General features: G+C 48.9%; 1 protein-coding gene and 1 long non-coding RNA gene across 14 annotated transcripts in view; one reads left to right on the plus strand and one right to left on the minus strand.

The window, feature by feature from the left end:
• LOC102158467 (uncharacterized) overlaps positions 1-5,780 on the plus strand; it is a 273,514-nt gene extending 267,734 nt beyond the window's left edge. For all 9 annotated transcript variants that reach the window (XR_014808944.1, XR_014808946.1, XR_014808955.1 and 6 more), the window contains one exon: positions 3,435-5,780. This is a non-coding gene — a long non-coding RNA (uncharacterized LOC102158467). The remainder of the gene's footprint in view (positions 1-3,434) is intronic.
• MYO5B (myosin VB) overlaps positions 1-15,211 on the minus strand; it is a 386,641-nt gene that overhangs the window by 3,758 nt on the left and 367,672 nt on the right. For all 5 annotated transcript variants that reach the window (XM_021093027.2, XM_021093023.2, XM_021093028.2 and 2 more), the window contains 9 exons: positions 14,133-14,331; positions 12,535-12,628; positions 11,091-11,234; positions 8,368-8,519; positions 7,739-7,828; positions 6,183-6,333; positions 4,435-4,720; positions 3,664-3,838; positions 2,194-2,274 (listed from right to left, as the gene is read on the minus strand). In XM_021093027.2, coding sequence (XP_020948686.2) covers positions 2,194-2,274; positions 3,664-3,838; positions 4,435-4,720; positions 6,183-6,333; positions 7,739-7,828; positions 8,368-8,519; positions 11,091-11,234; positions 12,535-12,628; positions 14,133-14,331 — 1,372 coding nt within the window. The remainder of the gene's footprint in view (positions 1-2,193; positions 2,275-3,663; positions 3,839-4,434; positions 4,721-6,182; positions 6,334-7,738; positions 7,829-8,367; positions 8,520-11,090; positions 11,235-12,534; positions 12,629-14,132; positions 14,332-15,211) is intronic.

A 15,211-nucleotide genomic window follows, 5' to 3' on the forward strand; every position in this document is an offset into this window, starting at 1 on the left:
GAAAGACAAAGACAAATACCATAGGATATCACTTATAACTGGAATCTAATATCCAGCACAAATGAACATCTCCTCAGAAAAGAAAATCATGGACTTGGAGAAGAGACTTGTGGCTGCCTGATGGGATGGGGAGGGAGTGGGAGGGATCGGGAGCTTGGGCTTATCAGACACAACTTAGAATAGATTTACAAGGAGATCCTGCTGAATAGCATTGAGAACTTTGTCTAGATACTCATGTTGCAACAGAAGAAAGGGGGGGGGGAATGTAATGTATACACGTAAGGATAACCTGACCCCCTTGCTGTACAGTGGGGAAAAAAAAAAAAGTTCATTTAATGTAGTACATAGAAGTCTGAAAAACTGTTCTAGACTAAAGGAGATCAAAAGCACATGGCCAAAAAAACGGTGTCGTGTCTGTAGTTACTCTGAAATAGTTCAGATTATGTATATTGGACTAATTGTGAATTTCAAAAAAGTTTACTTTGGACTCACAAAAAAAAATGGTACAAAAAAGTTAAATAACACCTATATTATAACAATTCAGCAGCAAAAGGAGTCTATGCATTTAATTATTTAAACTTCACAAGGCAGTCATTCCACAGGAATCCTCTTGTGAATTCCTCCGGTGAGTTTAACAGTCCCTTCAAATTGACATTTTTAAAGGTTAGCATATGCTGTCCTCACCACCCAAGCAACGGTTTGCTTTAACAAGCAATCTGTATTTATCCTACATAAGGTTCCAGTACAGGAGGATGGCATGGGCTGTTACAGACTTGAGTACTGTCAAGGGAGAAACAGAACATAAAATTTTAGCTGGGAAAAAAGCAAAGCCCAAAAGCCATTTTTTGATGGAACTGCTGGACATTGGAACTGAGTGCTAAGGAAGACTAAGACTCTGAGTATGTGTCTCCAGAGAACATGGGACCAACTTCCATTACCTTTTTCCTACATCCTTCATTCAAACCCCAAGTCTGACTTGGCTCATATTCTTTTACCTTTGGCCTGAACTTGCTTCTTGTAAACAGTACCAATTGATGAGTTGCAGCTCTCCTTTTCATGTGTGTCTCAGATATTTCAAAACAAAAAAGACTTTCTAAATCTGTTCTTTGTTTTGTATAAATTCTCAACTCTCCATAAAAACAGTAGCAGGTTAGGGATCTCAGTGGTTTTTGTTTTGTTTTGTTTGTTTTTTGTTTGTTTGTTTTTCCCTGTCCTCAGAGTCTTCCTGCCCTTTCAGAGCTGACTACAAAATCCGTGTTGGTGCGTCTCTGCCTGCTCCTCTCTGATCCAAGGCTTTGGTAAACCACTGCATTTCTCCCACTGCCCTTAAGAGGACAATCTTCTATCTGATTGGCAGCCCTCCTTGACCCTCAGTATCTATTCTCTGCTTACACTCGATGTTCAAGTTAATTTAGTCTTTTCCCCTTTTCCTGCATCCTTCTCTGATCATCTCCCCCATTTCTTTTTTATCCTTGTTTCATATTGACAATTATTTTACTGGCTAAAGAGGTGGTAACCCACTGAACCACAGTGGGAACTCCTCAAATTGTTATCTTAAAAGAGTATTTCTTAGTTCCATTTGTGGGTGGGGTTGATACTCTGCTTACTTTGTTAATTCCATTTTGTGCTATAGTTTAGTAACATGCTAGTGGCAAATGAAATAATACTTAAACCATGTCGAAAATCTGAGAGGCAGAGATTTATTAAAATTCAGTCTTCTGGGTATATAAAATCATTCATGGGTGGTATGGCTCATCTTTACCTAAAGAGAACACTGAAGAAGGTAAGATCTTCTAGAATACAAGGGAACAACCGGTATTTTATTAATAATGAGAAGCAAGGGTAAAAATCTAACTATTGGAGTTCTTGTTGTGGCACAGCAGAAACAAATTTGACTAGGAACCATGAGATTGCAGGTTCAATCCTTGGCCTCACTCAGTGGGTTAAGGATCCAGCGTTGCTGTGAGCTGTGGTATAGGTCACAGATGCGGATCAGATCCCACGTTGCTGTGGCTCTGGCATAGGCCAGCAGCTACAGCTCCAATTAGATCCCTAGCCTGGGTACCTCCATATGCCATGGGTGTGGCCCTAAAAGGACAAAAGACAAAAAAAAAAAAAAAAAGAAAAAAAATCGAAACTACCAACTCTTTAGTTTTAGACAAGACTTCATAAAATTAATATTTTAAAACATACCTGGATTGTTCGTATAAAGGCCACTGTTACCCGTTCTTCGAATTCATTCAGAGGAGTATAAAGGTTCAAAATTTTGACAATCTGTTAAAATAAAAACAAAAGTTTATCAGCACAGAGCTAAATGAACATAAGACAACTTTTGAATTCTAAAGAATGTATGACATTGGCACAGGGCTACACCCTCTTTAGGCTGAACCCACAACCTAGATCGTGGCGGGATTGATGGTTAAGGGTCTGCATTTGGTAAACTAGAGTCCAGAAGCTTTGCCTGGTAGGTCTGAGCTCTGGCTCCATTCCTCTCTCTCCTGCCCACCGCTCCCCCTGTGCTCCATGGCGTATAAGGTAACAAGTTTAGCAAAACATTGCCTGAAACCCTCAGCCTCCTATCAACTAGTAATTTAAAGATTTCATTTAAAGAGTCCAGGGTCTCTTACCTTATACAACAAAAGTTGTAACAGCACCTTCCTGCCTCCCACCATCCCCAAAATCACTTATGAAGGAATAGATTTTTTTTTTTTTTGCTATTTGAAAGGAAAATAATCTGTTGTCTACCTACTAACTGGGGAAGTAGTCTGCCTAGTTGCAGACTGATGTCAGATGTAGTCTGGGAGTAAACGTATGAAAGTTAAATAAATTTAAAAGGGGAAGAAAGTTGAACATTTTCAGTATATAGAAGGAGGCAGTTTTCTTAGGAGTCTGGCCTTTTAGTAGTCAGTGGAGGAGGTACGGACGTGCGTTTGTTTTTCGATGCTGAGTTTGGATTTTGCTGTTTTTAGGTGTGGGGCAGGGAGAACGTGCATGATTTAATTTGGAAAGTTCGATTTCCTCGTGCTGGTCTCATTTTGCGTGACCACCTTTGTGGTGGGCCCATTTCTAAAGTGGCACGTTCATGATGGAGGGGAAGGCTGCCTGTGTGTGGATAGGATTTACCTTATAGACTGGGAGTATCTCTGCAACCAAGTCCTTATATGAATACAGTTGAGGGGGTGGGGAAGAGGAAAGGAACATTTAAATGCCTCTAGGTTCTTACTGACTTTATTTAAAATAATGTAAATGGATACTAAGTGAAAACATGACCAGCATGGGATTATAGTTGTAAAGAAAATTATTTAATGCCAAATGCCAGATGCTGTTGATTTCTGAAAGAAACTCAAATTTCCAGGTGAGAGACATTCCAGAATTCATTGTATGTGTATTTAAAAGTTTGAAGCTAAGCTTGCTGTTTTGTATTATCTTTCTAGGTGAACAAGAGAGACCAGAAAGTTACTGGAAAACACTGGCATCTTGTTTCACAGACCAAAGCCGTCTTTGCTTTATCCAGGAACATCCCACTAGCTGAAACTTCAGAACTGGATCATGGGTGGTATAAAAGGCCAGGAGGGCAATGCTAAAGAACAACCACTGCCAGGAACAGACTTGAAATGGAAGCGGGGCTTGCTCTGAGTCCCTTGGTGGACAGAGTGACCATACCTGCTGGGTGCTGAGGGCAGTGCACAGGGAGCAGATGGCCTCGGCGTCCTCAGGGGTTTTCTTCTTTAACTGCAGGAGCTGAGCTGCCTGGATCAGAGGTTCCATGGTCTGAACAGCTCCGCTCTGGTGCAGGTTTCTTCCTCGAAGCCACTCCTCCAGCTGACTTATGTTGTACCTTAGACACAGGAAGAGTGAGCAGTGTTAAGCCGGTCTTCCCGCTTCATGGGGATGAGTATACCTCTTGTGTTTATTCTGCTACCCAGCTGCCACTAGTGTTATTCCCTTCATCTTAATTATCTCACAGGAGCAAAAGCAGGAAAAGTGCCTGGCACTCAGTAACCTTTTGTGGAATGAGTGGGTGCTTACACCTAAGCCCAGATGAAGTACCTAAAGTGCCTGTATAAAGTTAATGTGGAAAAGAGGCATTAACTATACTGAATTAAAACAACTTACACTGAACTGGCACAAACATATTTGTATTTCTGTGTGAGCCTTCATGTCTCTGACATTGATTTTTGTCTCTGATCTACATGCATCGTCTTTACAATCTTCACATGAATAAGTAAATGTGTTTTAAGCTTTGAATTAATTTACCAGGTCACCATCACAGTGTGTGATGAATTTCACCAAAAGATAAAAAGGTGGTGGATTTGAGTTACCTGTTGACCGTGACAAGGACGATCAGTTTGGATTTGGATTTCATTTTCAGAGACCAGAGTCCCGTGGGTGACCCGAGCCAGTGTGCGTGGTGGGGCGAGGCGCCTCCCCTACCTGAGCTGCATGCCTGTGCTCCACGAGCAGACGTCCTTCCGCAGAAGCAGGTTGTTGAGAGTCACTGCGTTGATCATGTAGAAGAGCTGTTTGAACACCTGCAGGATGATCTCAGGGTCCAGGCCCTGGTCACACATGATTGTGTGAAAGGAATTCATCTGGCGGATGATGGCTTCCAGGCAGTACGAGCTATCCCCGTCCGCCATGCTGGAGGAGCGCTTCCGGTAGCCCGTTGGCTTCACACCGGATAGACCCTGAATGCTTTCATTCTCCAACATGGCAGACACTGAAAGAAGAGCACAATCAGAGAGGCTGCTGGTTCCCAAAGCTGTCTCGGTGTCACTCAGATCACAGTACTCAGGGCTCTGGCAGGGATCCCACCCAGAGGTATACAATGTCGACTGCTCAGGAACTACCAGCACTCGGCACAGAATTTCTAACGTGCTGATCTCTGGTGGTCCATAGAGAAATCTTGGACCAAATCTGTGGATCAAATTTTCGCTTAAACGTGCTAGTGATGGGATATACGTAAAAGGCATGTACGAACTCAATTCTGTATTGGCTTCTGTGCTAAGAGACCAAAATTTGAGAGTTGAACAACTTGGGTATAGTCTTGGCCCAGCTACTGACCTGGGCTTGGACCCTGAAGTCGTCCTACAGCGTCCTTCGACCTGAGCCACTGACCTTAAATCTTAGGTTAGTGGATCTGTCATACTTATTGCAGAGCTTTATATTCAGTATTCCTTTTAATCTTCCACTAACCCATTTACTCATGAGGAAACTGAGGCCCAAAGTCACATTTCTAGGAAGTGGCAGGGCCAGGATTAGAACCCAGGTCTGTCCGATTCCAGAACTGATGCTGCTAACCCTCCCCTTTCCTGAGTCATGAAATATCCCCGTTCTCCCCACATCAGGTGAGGATATGCTGGTGCCTTGAAAAAAGATTCTCAGATAGGAAGAAGGATTTGGAAGGACTCTTCTTCCACAGGATACATTTCTGGATGGCATGCAGGTATCTACCCTACTTGGAATTCACTTCTAACCCACCCATGCTTTAAGAACCTAGAGAAAGCATTACCCACAGGTCCAAGGGACCATCTCCTCCCCAGCCTTTAGGGAGCACCATGAGTGATGCATACACATGGCACTTTTCTTTTAACTTAAAAAATAACTGCCTCGAACAGATACTGACTTACAGACTTTGAAAAACTTTTGGTTTTCAAATGAGACAGGTTGAGGGGTGGGGGGATGCACTGAGGGTTTGGGATGGAAAAGCTGTAAAACTGGGTTGTGATGATTGCTGTACAACTATAAATAAAATAAAATTCATTCAGTAATTAAAAAAATAACTGCCTCTTATTTTTCAACTCTGATTTCATTTTAAATGCTCCAGTGTATTGCTTTGGACAGAATGTTCAATAAACATTTATTGCTGGAGTGTTTTTATATGAACATACTAAATGCTTTTCTTTCTTCATGAATAAAGTGTATATATGAGCAAGAGGGTTATACTTTTTCACTGTAAATGCATTTAGACCTTCTGAATTTATAGTTTGTACTCTTATGGTGTTGACAACTTCACAGTTCTTTCCAAGGAACTGGCACACACCTGCTCAGCTGCCTTCAGTGGGAAGGTCCTGGCTTTCCGGAGGCTGTGCCTAAGATATCCAGTTCCCTAAAAGTAGGCAGCACTTACCCTCACCCTTCAGACCCCATGATGAGCACCAGAGATCCCAGTGCCGGCTTACCTATCATGGGCTGCAACAGGCCCTCAGCGATTTTAATGAGCTGCTGGTAGATCTGAATGGAAAGGTCGCTCAGCACCTGGCGGTATTCAGTGAGGTCAAAGTTCTTAAGGCAGTGCTCGTTCTGCTTGGCGGTGTTCTGAGTCATGAAGCCCTGCAGAGGGAGAGCAGGGCTACACTGAGGCTCCGGGGCCTGCCAGGCTCAGCAGGACTTCTGGGCCTCCACTCGCATCCTATTTTGGGGGCCCAATCCGGCTCTGTCTAGTTACATGATGTTCTACAAGACCCCAGCAGCTCTCTGAAGTCTCAATGATGGTGCTTCAATTTCAAGGCAGTGTCAAAATGCAGCAAGATAGAGAAGTCAGAACTGCTTCATTAAAAGGCCTCAATCATTTCATCCAAATCCCTAAGGTTTCTCTAAGGTAGCAAAACTCAGGTTGGTAGGAGGTCCAGGGAGAGCAGAACTCATGCTTTCTGCCTCTTTGCAATTCTTTTCCCAACAGACCAGGGGACCCTAAAACCTTAGGTTATACAGTCCCTAAAGGAGTACCTGGGTCATATTTTTTTTTACAATGAGAACTTTTATATGGATTTTATCATTGGGTATCAGGATTAATGGATGAACCGAAATAGTTCCACAGCTACGACACAATATCTTCTTAGCTTTCTACAGTGACAGGATGAAGTAACATGTAATCTCAAAGAACTGCTCATATCAAAAGAACTCATGTAACCAACGTCCCTCTGTATTCAGGCCAAGGAGTGCCAAAAGCAGCCAAAAGGTCAGTGTTTTCAAAAGGCTGACTGTCCTCAGAAAAGCCTCTTATACTACATCAAATCACAAAGCAATTTCAACAGAAAACAAACACAGAGGAAGAGGGGAAAACTGAGATAATGCGACTTAGCCTAGACCTGGTTATATGTGGTTCAAGTCTCATCCCTAGGAATATAAGCTGAACACAATGGAACTCCGGGGCTCCCTCCCCTGCCAGCCCTAAATAATATCTATGTAGACTACACACAACACTGGGGCAAGTCTCAGTGAGATAACCTGAAATGCAGTTTTCCACTTAATGTAAAAGCTTGCGTGTGATATCAGGGTTACGTCTTAGAGGACATCCGGTTTCAAATGAAGGCTGTTTCTTCCAAAAATATAGTAAAAAAACATTTCTTTAATGGATGGGCTGTAAAAACTCATCTCCCCACCAATCTACTCGCTTCATTCAGGGTGCTGCCCAGGGCCCCAGGACCATCCAGGCTGGCCTTACTCCTGCCTCCAATGAATAGATGCAGAAGGCATGCCTGGAGCCTGAGGTCCCAGAGGGTGGTGCTCTAGAGACCTTACTCCCTCTCCTCAGGGACACAAAGAAGCTCAAGATGACATGTGGACAAAGCAGGGTGACATGTGACTGACAGCCCCGGGCCCCTGAGATCTGATGTGCTCTGGAGCAGAGCAGGTGCTGCAAATGGCCAAGGACGTGGGGACATGAATGCTGAGGAACATGGGGCAATGGTAGGTGTCTAAGTGTGTGTGGGGACTGGGCTCACCATGGCCTCACCTCATCGCCGCTGTACTGCTTCAAGCAATGCAGGAGGCGGCAGGTATTGGATAACCAGAATGACGTCATCTCAAAGTCATCATTGTGCTTCTGTGAAAAGAAAAAGCCATTCCTGGTCATAAGTCAGTGGTTCCCATCTGGCCAAATGCTTACCTGTTTCATTCTCTCACCTGGCAGGCCCTGGCTAGTCACAGTCAGGAGATGAGAGCTACCGCCACAAGAGCTACTGCTCATCCACTACTGGGTATGACACACAACCCTGTTCTGGTACCCTGATTGGTGGCACACACATGCATGTACATGCGCGCGCACACACACACACACACACACACACACACACGGCAGAAAAACTGTTTCTGTGGCTATGACTATGAAGCCAGGCGATACAAATGAGCTTGACTCCAGCTGCTCTGTTCTCATCTATCAATGACCCAACACCAGGGGTGTTGGGAAGATGCTGGTGAAACGTTCTGGCATTGCATTTACCTAGAGGTCAGCTGTCATTTATTTCCCTCTAGGGCTGGAGAGTCTGGAGAACTTCTTCCCGCAAAACCCAGGCTGAGAGAAGCAACGGTGAGCTGCTGGCTTCACTCAGTTCCCCACCAACCACCGTCGGCCTGGACACTGACCTTGAGGACTTTCTTGATGCCGTTGATGGTGGAGGTCAGCAGGGAGTGCACCTTGAGGTCATCGTTCACGTAGTCCGCGTGCCTGATACACATGTAGAGGATGTAGGCTGGGAGGCAGGGCACTGTGCCCGCCAGGGCCTGGGGCTTCAGCTCTAACAGCAACAGACCACAAGAATTAGAGTCAATGCCCAGAGCTGGAAGAGCCCTGGCCCAAAATACACACTTTCAATATCTTCCTGTAGCTCCTCGCAGGGGGTTGGGAGAGGAAAAGGGCAGAGATTGCCCTGGATACACAGATTCCTGATACCCCTGACTACTAGGAGTTTTAGAAACTAGGTAAAAGCCCCAGACAAAAAGCATGTTCCTAATTGTTTAAAACAGGCTTCTCATGCTTTGTCCTTACAACCTAGAGGAAAGAATCCACAGGTGGCTCCCTGCCAGGTTCACACACAGGCCAGGTTCACCAAGGAGGGGCCTGAGGCCAGAGGGCCACTGAGGATGGGAGCTGCTCCCTGATGGGGCCCGGACTCCCCACCCCCCGCCCCAGTACATCCCTTCCTATCGTGGACACAGCAAGAAGGAGGGCTCACCCCGAAGATACAGGCCACGTGCCAGGGGTTGGGAGAGCTGGAGCAGCCTCTCACCCACTTGGCTGTCAGTTCGGAAACTATGTGGTGGCCCCTTCCCGGACCTGCTCAGAGCCAGCAGATCCAGCAGAGCACTGACTGGCCACAGCCGTGCTCTCCTCCCTAGCGCCACCGCCTGACCTGCGTCTCACCGGCCTCCCACTTGGCTGGAGCTCATGCGGCTCTAGTCAGGGACAGCTGCGGCCCTGTTGCCCCTCACCCCCTCAGCTCTCTTCCAAACCCTCACCACACCCCCTCCCAGGTGCACACTGGCTGGACTGGAAGAACCTGTGAGCTGCCCCATGAACTGCAGACTCCTGCTCAGCCTCCTGGTCCTTCCCTGCCACAGCCCTGGAGGATCAGGGAGAAGCTGTCAGGCTGCTCTCCATTCTAGAGGAAGCCCACAGAAGCAGTAGCCCAGGCTCAGAGCAGGGAGTGCTGGTAGAACCCTGGGGAAGGAGGAGGAAAGGGCCAGGGACAGGAACGATGTACTCGAGGCCCTGGGCCTCAGACCCCAGGCCTGCCCACTTCGGCCCCAGCGCTGGATCCCCAGCCCTCGCCTACTCTCTCATTACCTCTGCCCCTAATCTTCACCCAGCCCAGGCCTTACAAGCCACCTCTAGGCTTGGGGAGGCAATGAGGGAGGCAGGCTGGGGAGGGGAAGGGGCAACAACCTCAGATCTTCCACCAGGGCCACCTAGGGTGAGGGCTGGGCACGTGCTGCCAGCATCTCCAGTGGGCACTTGGCCTCAAAAACACATACAGGCATAATACTCCAGGTACCTGGAGCATCTCACAGGCTCAGCAAATGATTGTGGGTTGGCCCTTGGCTCTAATTAGAATGCCATTAACATTTATCCAGAAAGATGTGTTTTAAGGCCCAGACTTCAATTCTATAGCTTCTTGCTTTGAGCGTGACTCGTGTGCAGATGGTAAACAGCTTGTCCTGCCTTGGAATGCTCAACTGTGATTTGAGTCTCGATTCCCGTAGCAGCTACATGGTAGAGCCTTGAGCGCAGGTACCACCTCTACTTTTCTCCACGGTCCACAGTAACCAGCCAGCACCGGGCCCCTAGGCTGAGGCTCGTGAAGTCCTGGCATCCGTGTGGAGGGGTCTTGAGGAGGGAAGGGGACCAGGCAGCTTAGCAGATAAGCTTTCCTGGGGCCACCTGAGCAATGACCGAGGGAAGGAGTAACCCCTCTGCTGGCACGAGCAGTCTCCACTGTCATTTTCTTTTTTACTCTGATGCTGTGAACTTTGAGTTTCATTCATCAGAGAATAAAAGTGCATCCCTAGCGGTGGTTGAACAAGATCAGCCTGTTTAAGGGAGTTTGAGGTCCACTCTTATCACATTTAGTTGTCAGGCAATTATAGGGAAATTTACCTTTGTAAAAGTAGAAAAAGCTCAGCTATTACAAATACCCCAGACAAAGGGCTGAAGCAAAATCTGTGCTAGGCTGAAGTCACACGCCATTCCTCCTGCTGCCCTTGGCCCTCAGCACAGTAGGACCTTGATAAACTTACATTTCTCTAAAAGAAGGTTAACCTCTTATTTGAACTTCAGATACCCCTGCAAAAGCTACCATCTCTTTGAGTTCCTCATGTTGGAGAAGTTCACGAAGGGTTTTGCAGCTTTAATTCAGCCCTTTAACCTTTATCACGTGTGGGGAGGTGGGGTTGGTAACCTCATCCCCATCGTACAGAGAATGGAGCTAGTGGTTGAAGGGCCAGAGGACCAGAGGACCAGACCACCCAAGATGCCTCTATTTTTTTCGTCCAGGACTCTTCCTCCAGGCTCTGCAGGTGGCTGCTGCTCTGGGCGTTGAGGGGTGTGGGTCCAGAAGGGTCGGGGCGGTACAACTGGCAAACCAGGCCTGGGGCTGGGAGGAAAGTGACTCCCAAGAGTCCTGTATGCGGCCCCGGGGCAGCCCGCACACTGACCTGCAGCATCAGCACCACCTGGGGGCTCATCAGAAATGTGGTGGTGAGAGGTGGTAGGTGAGGGTGGGTGGGGGTTGTGTGGGGGCACAGAGGAAATGAAGGGAGGGATGCGGGCTGTGCAGGAGGGTGGGGGTGAGGGGCAGCAGAGGCCTGACCTGTCACCAGATTCCGAACGAGCAGGGCCTCGTCCTCCTTGTGGTACTCCAACATGCCCTGGAAGTCCTTCTCTTTCCGCTGCACGGTGACCTGCCTGTTGAGCTCGTGGCGCCTCTTCTCACTCTGCGCCAGTGCCTGGGCAGCTGAGCAGGAAAGAGATGGGGCACGAACTGAGACCTCCAGACTCAGGTTCCCCCAGGGGGTGGGTAGGGGGCTCATCTCAGGTGGGTGGGGTTTGGGCCTGGGTCTGGTTCTTTGAGCTCCCACACTCTCTTACATGGTCTGCCCCTGCAGCCTGGGCTGTACTCCCAGTGTGCCCAGAGGGGCTCAGCACTGGGCACTGGTGTCCACGAAGGACAGGGGCCAAGGAAACCCCCAAAATGGCAATGGGCAGATTCTGGACCAGAGAAAACTTGGGAAGGCCATGAGGTGCAGGATGTACAAACACCCTATTGGGTGCTATTTCTTCCTTCCCAGCTGTAAGAAAGGAAAGAGGATGGGGAGAGACGGAGGGGGAGGGGAGGAGCAGGGATAGAAGGAGGGAGGGGAGAGTGGAGGATCAGGAGAAGAAAAAGCCTCAGTGACAGGACAATGGGAAGTCCAGAAACAGAGAAGAGAAATCAAAAGACGGAGAGAGGCGTGCAATGGCCCAAGGCTGGACAGGTGCCAGGCCTGAGCTCCTAGAGCCTCACCTAGGGCAGCTGGTGGACAAAAGCAGGTGATCAAACAAGCAAACAATACCTGTGATGGGAGTGGTGACCCACAGGAGGTGGTGTTAGGACAGTGAAAGAGGGGACTGGAACCCTGGGGACATTTTGGCTCTGGAGCTGAGGTGGAAAGATGAGGGGGTCCAGGTGGTGAGGGGACCACGAGAGGGACCCCAGCAAGGTGGGATATGCAAAGAGGGGCAGAGAATGACATGATTAGATCTGCAGTGAGGAAGGCAGAGAATGACATGATTAGATCTGCAGTGAGGAAGTCAGAGAAAGAACATTCTGTGTGTTTCTGGAAGATGGATTTAAATCCCTGCCTGACCTCTCTGAGGCAGATTCCAGTTGGAAAGTTTTACCCACAACTGACCTCTCTCCTTCTTGACCACCAGAACATGGAGCAGGGCCCTGTGGTTTGGGGCTTTGTGTTACATATTATTCTTTCACACTGGAGGGTTTTGCCTCCCAGCTCCAAGCCCCTAGAGGATAGGACCACAGGGCCGCTGCCTCCGCTGCTGTCCCTCAGAGCTTGGAGTCAGTGCACCCAAATGCCTGCTGAGGTCACATGTGTAGTGCAGATTCTGAGACGGGGGGCACTCTGTGACTCTGTCAGGGACTGCACTGGGCAGGGGTAGCACCAGGTGGGGAAGTGGAAGGGCCTGGGGGGTGGCCGTCCCCCCGCCCCCACCAAGGGTGGTTGAGCATGCCTGTGACTCACGCACTCACGCCCTACCTTCCAGGTCCTGGACTTTCTTCATGTAAATCTTTAATTGCTTTTTGAGCTTCTTCTCATTCTTTTCCAGCTTTTCCACCAGTTCTTTAAGGTCCTAAAAGCAGAAGGAAGCAGTGTGAGGACAGATCTAATCATGCCCTGGAGGGCCGGGGTGGCATCGGGGCCGAGTGTGGCTCACAGGCAGCCATCGAGGAGGCCAGGCTCTGGGAAAATGTGGGGGGCCCAGCTCCACACAGCTCACTGCTCCCCCGACTGGACCCACGAAGCACGCAATGGCTCAGAGCATTCCCCCGGTCTAGACCAAAGACTCCTCCTGCTCAGGCAGCCGAACCCACAGTTCTCTGGGCCAAGCCTCCTTGGGCTGCCATGACAAACCCCCCAGGAGACCCTCAGCCTCGTGTCCCCAGGAGGATGGGCGGTGCCCTGGGAAAGAGCGGACAAGTGAAGGCACGCAAGGGCAACAGGGAGGCCGCAGGCCAGTGAGGTTACCTGGGGCACAGAAGCAAAACAGGCTCAAGGCTTGGGCCCCTGCGTGGCTGCCTAATTCCTAGCAACCACCACCACATGGAGAAAATCAGCCCCCTGGGACCCGAGATGCATTAAAGCATTAAAGCCACCCTGTTCCAGCCTGGTAGTGGTTCTCCGTGGCAGAGAGAGGGGTAGAGGGAGCTCCATGACCATTACAGACTCTGTGACTAGGAGGGATGCAGATGACAGAAGCAACCATCCATTGTGGGATCTCAGGAAACTATGGGCTCCCTTCCTGCTCCCTCCTCTGCCCATTCACATGGGTGACATCCCTTTCATGCCTCCTGCCGCAGCTCAAGTCTCCTGACTATTCTTTTTCTGCATACATATTAATCCCATGGAGAACTGGATTTTTGGAAACAGCGTCTTCTTTTTCTTTTTGTTTCACATGCTCTGCTTTCCCTACTGGCCTGCTAGCTCTCTGAGGACAGAGACTTTCTGCCATTTCTCCGGCATCTGCCAGGGCTCCCCTGGTGACTGTCTGCAAGGACAGCCACCAACAATTCCTCCTGCTACCCACCCCCCCCCCCAAGCAAAAGGAGGAGTCTGCCCCCACCACTCAACCTGGCTAGATTTGTCTTGATCAAGAGACTGTGGCAGAAGTGCCCTGAGCCAGTTCTGGGACTAGACCTTTGGAGGCCTCCAAGCTCATCCTCCTGGAGGCCAGCTGCCACAGGAAGCAGCTCAGGGTGGTCCAATGAAAGACAAGGAGCATTGGGAAAGCAGACCAGGTGGAGGGAACTGAGGCCTCAGATCCAGGATGGGGCTGTCTTGCTTCCTCCAGCCCCAGCCAATCAGTTGGGGCAGAGAAGATCCACCCCCACTGAGCCCTGCCAGAACTCGTGACTGGTAAAATGGGGTACTGTTCTAAGCAAGTGGTTTGGGGTTGTATATTAACAGATAAGTATTTATCTCTATAAACTCTTCCTGACTGGAAGTTTCCAGATTCTCTGTTCTTGCACAGAGCTAAGGACTTTAACCTTGACCATTTGGTGAAAGGCCATTCCTGAACCCCACCTCTTCCAGAATGTGACCTCCCTGAGCTGGACCCTGTGGGGCACGGTACGCACCAGGTTCTCGTTAGTCAGCCGGGATATCTCCTGCTGGACGCCGAACTCCACCTGTGCCTCTGGGGAGAGCAGCAGCGTCTGGCAAAAGGTCTGCTGCTGCTTGTCCAGCTCCTCCTTCAGGGCCTCCACCTGGGCCTTGAGACCCTCCACCTCCTCCTCATGCTCACGGCTCTGGGCCTGCAGCTGGGCCTCCAGCAACCTGCACGGGGAGAGGAGTGCAGGTGACTGGGGTGCACTCGAGTCAGTGCCCCCAGGTAAGAGCCACAGACAGACATGGCCGAGGGGAGCAGCCAAGCAGGGACACAGCAGCAGCATCGATTGCACGGAACCAACAGGGGATGACATGGGGGGTGCAGATCCATGGGGCTGCGCGGGCAGGCGGGCCAGCCTGACCTCACTTGGAGGACAGGAGATCAAGGCCAAATGCAGCACCCCCTGGCCTTGGGCCTTTATCTTATTCCTCATTCTTGAGCATAGCTGGTCTGGGATTGGGGACTGCTTCCACGTCAAAATATTAGCAGAAATAAATGTCCTATAGCATGTTTTCAATAAAAGCATCCATATCTGCCCCAAAGCTCCCAAGAATCTCCTTGCTGAGACAAACCTCTGGTAGAATGAACTATACTACTGCATACTGTCCTAGAGTAGATTCTCTGTAAGTTTTAGAAAGGCAAAACATTAGCCCCTTTCTTTTTATTTATCTTACCACTATTACCCCTACTTGATCTCTGGCCTTTTCTATACAATTTCTCCCCAGTCATAACAGAAAGTAATTGCAAATGATCTGGGGATAGGGAGGTTTAAGATCAACTGCTGTCATGACAAGAAGCAGAGAGACCTAGAAAAGGTCTGGAGAAGGTTGGGGAGAAGTTGTGGAAGACTCTTTGGGCCATTCTGGGAGCCACCTGTTCCAACGTAATAGAAGGCAAGGAGTTAAGGAAGTTAAAGGCTCCTTTTCAGGAAGTTAATTACTGATAAGACTATGAGCGATCTTCTTGGACTTCACTGCTTGAATAAATTTTCATTAGAAGCCCTCTGACTTGGCCACCCCCTCCTCCTCCTGGGATGCAGATAAAGAC

Source organism: Sus scrofa, chromosome 1 (assembly GCF_054392235.1).
Source record: "Sus scrofa isolate SSC_HxYL_T2T_F1_AM1 chromosome 1, Sscrofa_HxYL_maternal_Yorkshire_Landrace_v2.0, whole genome shotgun sequence".
Lineage (NCBI taxonomy): Eukaryota > Metazoa > Chordata > Mammalia > Artiodactyla > Suidae > Sus > Sus scrofa.